Source organism: Sinocyclocheilus anshuiensis, unplaced genomic scaffold, assembly GCF_001515605.1.
Source record: "Sinocyclocheilus anshuiensis isolate Anshui unplaced genomic scaffold, SAMN03320099.WGS_v1.1 scaffold961, whole genome shotgun sequence".
In the NCBI taxonomy this organism is placed as follows: Eukaryota; Metazoa; Chordata; class Actinopteri; order Cypriniformes; family Cyprinidae; genus Sinocyclocheilus; species Sinocyclocheilus anshuiensis.
The window spans coordinates 1,233,065-1,243,587 of record NW_015557049.1 but is presented as its reverse complement, the minus strand read 5'-3'; the positions used below and the strand labels follow the sequence as shown (position 1 = coordinate 1,243,587).

Here is a 10,523-nt window from a genome sequence, read left to right as displayed (position 1 = left end):
TAAACACATTTCATTACACCAAATACACAAAATAATGTTCTTTTTAGCAACATCATATGACCCCTTTAAGCAGAATACAACAGCATTTCACAGTTAAAGAAACTTATTTAATATACTGTTTGCATAAATTAAGAGAGAAACCCATAGTGTTAAGCATAATATTTAGACAGCCCAAAACCACATTAATAATAACAATTAGTATTACTATTGTCAACAACAAAACATAATTAATAATAATAAAACCAATATTATTAATAGTAATGCCTATTAATAATATCAATATTGCATATTCTGTTGTTGAAGTTACTAATATTGTGTCAAAAATCGGAAAGAATATAAAAATCAGTTCTGCACAGTGGTTTCCAGACACTTAAAAATCAGTATGTTATCAGACGTTAACAAAAAAATAGATTGATCTTTAGAACAGGAGCTGTTAAACATAAATGACCTTAAAGATCTAAAAAGTGTATAATCAAAGGAGCAAGACTGAATCAAAACAAAATTAAAAGGCCAAATGAAGGTCACGCCCCCTTCATAGACGTTACATCATGTAAGTAACACGTAACATCTCTATGTAAGAGCAGAAACGCTGTAAACCTGCAAACAATCACTCATCGGCTACTCTAATTGTTCGGTACGAATATTTATGTGTTTAAGCATATTTCTAAAAGTTTATAAATGTATCTTTACCGACAGGTTGATATGTAGCTGACATTAGCCGTTTGTTTACATTCGATTTCTTTCACTCACCTGTCCACAATCTGCTGCATCACAACCGCTCCCTCTTCTGCCATATTTACATGAGTCCACGGCACTTAATTAATGGCTGAGAACTAAAGTATGACAATGTTTCAATATTTTAATAATGGAGATTTAATCGTCAGGCCGCAGTGAATCTTAACGCCGTGTTAAACACGCATATGAGCGTCTGTCATTAAACAACCGCTGGAATCCGATTATAAACCATCGAGACTGATTATTACAAACCGATCTATTAATGAATTCTCATAAATGTCAGTAATTCCAGAAACACACAGCGACTCCATTGACTGCGCGTGAGAAAACGCGAGCGAACGCAACAACGCGCTTGTGCGAGCGTTAACTTGACTCTCGCGAGAGCACATGTGCACTCTGGGACGTGTAGTCTTCATTTCATGTAGCCAAAAATATAACAATTTATGTTTTGGCAGAGGCAGGCAGCCTAGAGCAAGAGGGACTACGCCTGCTGGAGCAGCATGAAGATACATATTTGGCTTCAGAATACCTCGTACTGTGGTAAGGAGAGTCAACATATTTCAGTACAATGATTTGAATGCATTTGATTTAACATGACAGAGCAGAAATAACAAATATGATTAGTGAGAGCTTCAGTCATTTCCCATTTCATATAGCATATGGTTAGGTAATTATGTGGTGTTTGTTTACTGCTGATGTGTTTTGATTTTGATCCTTTCTTTTGTTCATTTTGCTTTTATTGACTTCATGAGACTTGAAGTGACAAGCATCTTCTGCTGTTTTCTGTCAAATGAACTCTACTATTCTCCTATAGGAAAATTCCTCATAATTGACCCACATTGAAAAGCTTGGCCAGTTGGTTACTCCTGGTCAAATTCAATCACTTTTAGCATTTTATCCTATTTTCTGTAAGTCGTTAACTTAGGCTTATTAGTATTAGTTAATGAATAGCTATCTTAGAGCTGTAATTTACGTTCATTATTTCATAAATAAATTCCCATTATGACAGGAGCAGTGAATATGAAGCCAAGTGGCAGATTTGCATGTTAATTTTTATATTATCTTGATATTTGATATAATACAATCTTGATTGTGCCTACAACCTGACAATGTATAGTCGTGAATGCTTTTTAAAGATTTTAAATGATCAATTAAAGATCATTTTGATAGTTTTGTTATGCATTTAAACATTGTAACTGTCACAAAATCTGGCTTAATAATGAGTTATAAAACGGATAGGTCTTGTCCTGGCTTCTCATTGTCCAGTGAAGCATTCCATCATGTTAAAATCCATAATATATCAACAGCTATGACACAAAACCTGTTCATCATATCACTGCGCAGCTCTTATAGCATATTGTTTTTGTCACATATATAAACGTTCTGTTATGTCAGGTATATCTTCTATCATAAGGGGGCTACACTTTGTTAAATAAAACAATAGTTTCTTTAAAAATGGTGTCTTTCATATTTTAATTGACCTATATAAAGGCCAAACCCTCAGGACCAAAATATATTGTAGCCTAAAGGGCTGAAAAGGGTTAAACTGTGATTTGCATGTTATAATATATTATAAGCTTTACAACATGACATATAGTGCTTTTAATGGCTGTATTGACCGAAAAACTACAATTCCCACAATACCTCAGTGCATCAGCCATGCGCCGCAGTCAATCAGCTGTTGAGGCGACTGCAGAAGTGCAGCTCATCTGTCATATCAAAACCCGGGCGAGACAAACAGAAATAGCCTTATTTACAGAATCCCAAAAGGTGAACGATAAGGTAAAGTCTGATTCATGTACAGCAGGAAAAACGAAAGCAAAAGAAAACAAATCAACCCATCAGATGCATGTTATGTGTGTTTAATAATAGCTACTATGAGTTGTGTGCGGCGGATTAAAGTGCTGGATTTGATTTCTGTCCCTTTCCAGTAACCCGGTGCATTATAATATACATGCATGCGTTGTGACGGTATAAAGCAATATTATTTACTGTCTTTTAGATGGTCAGCGCGTGCTCTGAAGTGATGATTTCTATAATGACCTTGAATATGCAGCTCTAATGCAGCAAAACGAGGATTAACGGACGGAATATTTGGCAGAAACTCTCTTCATCTTGTTACGATCGTCTATTCTGATTAAAATTTGATTAAAGCTTGAGTTCATAAATCCAGCAGACTCGCTGAAACTGTCGCATTCTCGGCCTGTTTTTCATGGGAATATATTTGGCATCGTAGAAACCCTCAAGAGGTATGTAGAAATCGATGTACTTTTTCAATATGGTTGAGTATAATATCTTTCCGCTCGATCTGTTTTGCATACAGAAATGGCAGGCTAGACCTTCATAAAATAGTTTTTAAAAAATCCATGAGACATAATTCCTAAAGGGTGCAAAATAGAGATATGTCTCTCGAGTATGTCACATTAAGTGTGATACAGGCAGATTTACAGTCATGATGTGAAAAAATAAATAATAATAATAACCTCCCGACCTTTGGGATTTCTGTTGCGTAGATGTTTTGTGCAGCATTGCTGGGTGTAACCCAAGATCCTGCAGCAAATATAACCTAGTTGCTGAGCTGTGCCATGGACTGTTGTACACCAAGTCAAAATGGCTGAACACTTTGCAAACTTATGCTTAGAACTGTACATGGTTTTTATTTTATTTTTTATTGCATTTTAGGTTTAGAGAGCTAGATGTGTAGGCGACTTTACTGATTGTATAAATAGGCTACACAAAAAAGATAAGATGCAAAATAATTTGCACTACATACATTACAATAAATAGTTAAATTTGTGAGAATAAACATGTAGACATCATAGAAATAAACTCGTTTGACACTATTATGCACAAAAGTTATTGCACATTATATTGTATAGGGATTAAGTCACGTGAAGTATCAACTTGTATTCTGTAATGCATTGAATCAACTCAATTAATTACTACTAGCACCAGTAGTGTTTTAAAATGTAAGTCTGCAGAGAAACTTTTGTGTTTACGCTAACTGTCATTCGTCAAAAGTAAACGTCGTGAAGTCTTATACCAAATGACTGTGCACACTTAAAAGTAAATTCCTCTTTTCCTCGTATATTTATGCGATTAAACTCGCGTCTCTTTTAACCTTGCTGAAGGACGCAGCTGTATTTATTGACGTATGCAAATTGAGGGGCGAAAAAAAAAAAAAAAAAAAAACAGGAACAAGAATCAGTTTCTCGTTTCTGTCTGGAGTTCCGGTGAGAGAAAAACAAGACGTGGCGAAAATTGTTGAATATCGGTGACCTCCGAGCTTTTCTCTCCTTTATTCGTGTTGTGAGGGGGACAAAAGCGGAGTACAGACAGATCCCGATAGCTACATGGCTGATCAGGGGCTCATTAATAATAAAACTCCCAGCCCGATCGCTGTGATCAATAATAACTGATCATCTGTTTCAGCTCAAAACATGCAGGATGATTTACTGATGGACAAAAGCAAAGCTCAGCCCCACCAGCATCAAGAGCCGTCAAATACAGAGCCTCCATCCACCCCGACCCCCTCCGAGCCTCCGGTCCTGGACGAGCAGAACCACGTCGGTCACTCCGAGCGGGTCGCCATGGAGTCTCCGGTGTTACCGGGTTTGGGTTTCCCTCAGGAGTCCTCTCTCTCGCCGTCGTTCGGCAGCACTTGGTCCACCAACACCGTAGACGAAGGCTTTTTCCAAGGGATTCCGTCGGTAAACGGGACGATGCTTTTTCAAAACTTTCCCCATCACGTTAACCCGGTGTTCGGAGGTAATTTTTCCCCGCAGATGAGAAGGTCTCCGCTGAGTGTGAACCAGAGGAACCCCTACAGCCACCAGACCCTCATCAGTAAAGTGTCCGCATCGTCCGCTTCTTCGTCCGCCTGGAATAACCACCAGAACGCGGTGTGGAGCTCCGCGGCGAACCCCTGGAGCGGCAGAGACCCGCGGAGAGCGCTCGGGCTGGGCGTCCCGTCTCCGCTCAACCCCATCTCCCCGACGAAGAAGCCCTTCCCGAGCAATGTCATCGCGCCCCCGAAATACCAGAGACCCGGAGCCCTGCAGAAACCCTGGATGATCGCAGAGCCTCCGGAACCCTTCAGAACCGACAACAGCAACAACATGCTGCCATTTCAGGTGAGATTATTTTGTATATAAACATAGGTGTGTAATGCATTACAATAGGACATAATAAATTGTTTATCCGTGTGTTATAATAGGAATAAAACTTTTTTTATTTTTTTATATATGTACATTTTTATAGAACGTATGAATATAATGGTAAATAATATGATAAATAATGCATAAAAGTATTCATAAAATAATATTTGCAGACATCATCTGCATTTAAAAGTCGTAAAACATAAGTTATAGACTTAATTTATCATAAAACGTCATTTATAGACATCATAATAATCATAAAACTATTTATAGATTTAATAAAACACTGCAGATTTAGTTTTTTTTTCATGTATTGAATGAAATTACTGTGGCCACATTTCTACAGCTGAGACCCAAAACCTCTTTATATACTTATAATTCACAGAAATGCCAATTATTCTGATATCTCTTATGTATTTATCTGACTGTAAGGACGAGTTGTTTTGAATTATTTTCCAGCTGTTTCTATAAATGTCACTGTAAGGTGGAAGGGTTCAAATTCCCATCAGAGCCTCTCCTGCAGCTCGTTTAGGGGCGTTTAAAGGGAACACAACTCAAATCTGATTGGTGCTTGTTGAATGAGGGGGCGGGGCCTGTACTGGCTGTCATGAACGGAAGCATTGCATACTGTTGACACAGTGATACTCTCAGATATTATTATTATCATCTCAGTTCTTAAGATTGTAAAACCATTATCGGATTCTGCTGTGTTACAATGTTTTTCTCCATAATTGTGAGAAATTATAATGCTCATGAATGTTTGTTTTTTTGATGAGTCATGCACACTGATAAACAGAGTTTGTTTATATTGCACTTTGTTAATGTTAATGAACTTCAGTAAAAACTTAGTGAACCGAATCAATTCTAAATTGAAATTTGTAGCAAAAATACTGAGCATGAGAAGCAATTAAAGGAGTAATTCATTTTATTTGCATTTATTTTTAGAATGCAGCTTTTGTCTTTGAAAAGCTTGATTTTGATTGAGCCTGTGAGGTTCATCTGCTTGTAAATGGATAATTTCTGATTTCAAATATCTTAGTGGATTTTGTAAATATTTTGAATTGATTTGTTTGAATGTACATCTCTGTGTTCCTAAATAAACTGCACTAGCTTATATCACCAATATCACCATTTCCATTCAACCTTGGGCATTGAAAAACACATATTAGCCGACCACTAGTGTTTTGTTTTTTTTTACATCAAAAGTGTTATTTTAAGTTTGATTTCATGCACTTATGCCCACAATGCTGTCAGTTTCCTGATATTGTAGATCAGTTTTGTCATCATTACGTGAATGTCTGCAATGCATACAATACCCTCATTAAAAACAAATCAAGGGCGTTTCATGCCTCCATTGATGTAAAGTAAATAAAGCAAACTAAACAATAAAACAAACTTAAAGTATTTGACAGACAACAGTTTAGGAATATATGTAGTTTATAGTTTAGTAGGTAAATTATATAAGGTATGCAAGCAGGCTGCCACAATGCAAGATGTGGGGTGTGTGTGTGTGTGTATATATATATATATACGTGTGTGTGTGTGTGTATATATATATATTTATTTATTTATTTATTTATTTAATTATATTAGGGCTGCACGATTATGACAAATCATAATTGTCGATTATTGCCTTGAAATTGTAATTACAATTATTAGTTAACATAAGTGGACTTTGAACGATTAATTGCCGCTTTGAATGATTGCATAATTGTGCCATCCATAATTGTAAGCGCGATTAGAAATTTGATTAATTGTGCAGCCCTTATATATATATATATATATTTCTAGTCATGTATGGACCAGTGCTATTTTAGTATTAGTTATATATTATTATAGTATTTATTAATATTTTCATTTTAATTTTAGTATAAGTTTTAATAATTTTGTTATGTGCTGTTGTAATGTTTTAATTAGTTTTTTTGTTACAATTTTTATTTAACTTTGTTTTATTTCCATTTCTCTCATTTTAGAACTTTAACTTATTATTAGTAGCCAAAGCAACATTTCTAATTTTCAATTTTTCTAATTCGCAAAAGTTTTATCTTAATATTAGATTTAGATTTAATTTTATTTCAGTTAACAAAAAGGATTTTTAATAGTTTATTTTTATTTTATTTCAGATTTACCCACCCATAAATGACATAAAAACAAAACAAAAACTGTGGTTGGTCACTACATATCAGTCAGTTCTTCTTGTCTATGTGGGTGGGTTTTTGGTCAAAATAAGCTACAGAAGTGTAAAATGTTGCGGTTCAACACTAAATACATTCATAAAATTGCTACTGAACTGTGAAAAACATGTAGAAGACATTCAACACTATTTCTGGCATCCAGTTTGTGGGTGTTTGTTAGATCTGAACTTGGCCCTATAACCTCAGGGCTGATGCTAGTTTGAAAGGCTGTGAAATAGTGGTGGAGTAGCTCATCTCTAACTTCTGACCTTTGACCCAGTCCTTCTGTCTTTCAGGAACGGAATCGACCCTTTGACCCATTCAACTTGCAAACTTTGGAGAATTCCTTAATGGACATGATTGGAACAAACCATGACAAAGGTAAACATCACCCTGCTGCTGGCCCACCAGTGACTATCGCTGATATTATATGGAGGAATCATTTTGCAGGTTAGGACTATTTATATATCCATGCTTCTGTCTTCTTTTAGCCTCTAAAGATTCAAAGCACTTGGCTTCAATTATGGTTATTTGTTTCTTTTGGTATATTTTTCTGCCACTATATTTTAATGTTGAAATTTTCTTTCAGTAATTGTTGCAAAATATTGCGTAAATATTTTAAATAACATAATACACACTACTGTTCAAAAGCTTGAGGTCATTAAATGTTTTTTTAAGTACTTTTGTTGAGCAAGAATGAATTAAATTGATCAAACTGACAGTAAATACATTTACAATGTTTTCTATTTCAAATAAATGCTAAAATATTTAGCAGCACAACTGTTTTCAACATTAATAATAAGAAGAAATGTTTCTTGAGCAGCAAATCAGCATATTAGAATGATTTCTGAAGGATCATGTGACACTGAAGACTGGACTTTAGGTTTTTCACGTCAATTCTTCCATAATTTTGACCAGTACCATATTCAGTGATTCTGCACAGTCCATTTGCTGAAGGGAAAGTTTAGAAGCTTCTGGGAAATTCTGTCATATGATGTTTTTAGATCACGCTAGTGTCTCATGGGACATCATGAGAGATGGCTTCCCTCTTGTAGACAATGGTAGCGTGTAAAACAGGAGGAGAGGGAAATTGTTTTTATGTGCTGGATGCATGGAGAGTCACATCAGGGGCCCCGTCTCAGGTGCAGAGCTGTTTTTTCAGATTTCGGTCGGAGAATAGCTGTGAAGAGCTTCATTGTGGGAATAGATTTGGGTAGTTGTGGGTCGAATGTGTCTGTGAGAATGAATCTGGCAGTTACAGGATCTGAATTCTTGAGTGATCACCCCTGGAAAGGTAGAGCAGAAAATCCTGACCGACTACCAGACAACCTGGCGAACTGCTCAGGTGAGCAGGTGTTAGTAATGTAGTGTAAAATTTTTTAGACAGAAAAAAGACGGCACAAATATTTGCATCAAACCCATCTTTCTTGGAACTTCTAAAGTCCTTTCCAAACGTTTCCAATTAAATTTCCAAAGAAACCTGTTCCCATCCTGCATCTGCATGAATAGTGCTTGTGTTTCTTATGGGAACTGCGTTCAGTCACTGCAGTTTCGGCATCGTCATGACATTGATGTTGTTGTTGATCAGGTTACAAGAGGTCATTAGCAGATCAATCAGTCTGTTGTTTTTCTTTAAACTTTGGTTTTCTGGTATGAAACGGAAATTGTGATAATCTTTTCTTCCCTATTGTGATGAATATCCAAGTAAAATGGGGGTGGAAAAATGTAGGGTGGAACTTTATATTGTCCATTGGGAATTGTTTTTTTTTGGATTGTTGTCGTTTATTAATTGCATGAATTAAAAATAATAATGTGCATGAATAAATAATTTATAACAGCAGTATTCCATAAAAAAATAAGAAATTACAATTTTGATTTCATGGTTACATTAAAGGTTACATTTCATGGTCATATCATGAAAAATCTTTTTTTGTTGATCTTTTGCCATCAAAACTGTATTATGAACACAAACTAACAGTAAGTCAAAATATCATCTCAAGTTTTATCTGTTGATATTAAACCAAGCACCCTCATTTCACATGTGAGCAGGGCCGGATTTACCACTTTTCGTGACATAGGCAAAACAAATTTTTGGGCCCCCCTTCCCTATTAATATAATAGGCCTAACATTAGCTACCACCCAAGCAAACAAAAATATTTCTTAATCAGTGGAAACCGGTACAGTGTTTTCTATCGCAATAAGCGCTTGCGTTCAATGAATAAAAATCCAATGTAGTTTTAGAACTGAGAAAGACCATTCCATGTGCAGCGTCGTGGCCACATAACAACTTCAGGAGTGCATTATCTCTCTAATAATTTTAACGGCCTGGAGTCACAACCACACATCAAGACATTAAGATGATTTATTTCAAGACATTTGTCATGTTTCCGTCCTGAAATCTCGTGTGTGTTGAACTCATATTTTATGTATTTTACATAAACCTTCCATTGCAAATTCCAAAACGTCATTTTAGAGTTAATAACAGAGGCTTGAGCCATTGATATGCAGGCTAATGCAGTTATTAATGAAGTCTAACGCACTTGGAGAGAGAGAGAGAGAGAGAGAGAGAGAGAGAGAGATTAAGCGCGTGTGAATACGTGCGTCTGTGCGTCTCTCAGCAGTGTACAGCCGCAGCGTCTACTAATAGCGAATCTTTAAGTTAAACTGCTTCAAGAACCTCCCTACTGAGAAACGCCATGTAGCTTTTCAGCTGCGAAATTATTTTATTGATAAATTTGCGGGGCAGCGCTGACAGCAAGTTTCTGTTCGCGTCTCCGTGTGTGTGCGCGTGTGTGTGTGCATCTGTGAGAGAGAACGAGAGAAAGAAAGCCTTATTTCCGTAGCCTACATAAAAAAAGGTAGAAGACATGGAAATATTTTGTCATTTTTTTACCCTAGTGTTTGTTATATTTATTTGCTCAATGTCTTCTGGGGTTTTGGTTCTTTTACTGTTGTAGATAGCCCATAGTATAACAAAAATATTACATATCTCTTCATTGTGTTTGGGCCCCCTGGACGAGCGCGCATAGGCACGTGCCTAGAATGCCTATGCGTAAATCCGGCCCTGCATGTGAGGGTGTTTAAAAATACGTCTTAAAGGCACAGCGGCAAAAAATACTTGTTTATTTAAAAAGGGGGTGTAACAAAGTTCGTAGTTCGGGAAGAAGGAGGCGGGAACCGGCCGAGCCTCCATGGCGGCAGACTGCTCCGCCATGCTCGATGGCACCGCGGATTCACCACAGCGGCGAGGGATCTCTGGCAGCGTGTCCCTCCTTCCTCCCGGGTTTCGGCACCAATGTAACAAATTTCGTAGTTCGGGAAGAAGGAGGCGGAAACCGGCGGACATTTAAATAAAGCTTTAATAATAAAATAAACACAAAACAGTGCGACAGCCCCTCGCGGATGACTGTCGCGCATAAACAAAACCAAAACACAAAATAAACTCCAGGCCTGGTC

At 36.8% G+C, this 10,523-nt stretch overlaps 2 protein-coding genes across 2 annotated transcripts in view; one reads left to right on the top strand and one right to left on the bottom strand.

The window, feature by feature from the left end:
* Positions 1–794, bottom strand: part of LOC107676368 (E3 ubiquitin-protein ligase MARCH5-like) — a 23,781-nt gene extending 22,987 nt beyond the window's left edge. Inside the window, exon 1 of the mRNA XM_016470891.1 lies at positions 751–794. Within this exon, the coding sequence (XP_016326377.1) occupies positions 751–794 (44 nt within the window). The remainder of the gene's footprint in view (positions 1–750) is intronic.
* Positions 795–1,191: 397 nt separating this feature from the next.
* Positions 1,192–10,523, top strand: part of LOC107676367 (cytoplasmic polyadenylation element-binding protein 3-like) — a 34,490-nt gene continuing 25,158 nt past the window's right edge. The window contains exons 1-3 of the mRNA XM_016470889.1: positions 1,192–1,275; positions 4,168–4,868; positions 7,363–7,447. Coding sequence (XP_016326375.1) covers positions 1,236–1,275; positions 4,168–4,868; positions 7,363–7,447 — 826 coding nt within the window. The 5' untranslated portion in view covers positions 1,192–1,235. The remainder of the gene's footprint in view (positions 1,276–4,167; positions 4,869–7,362; positions 7,448–10,523) is intronic.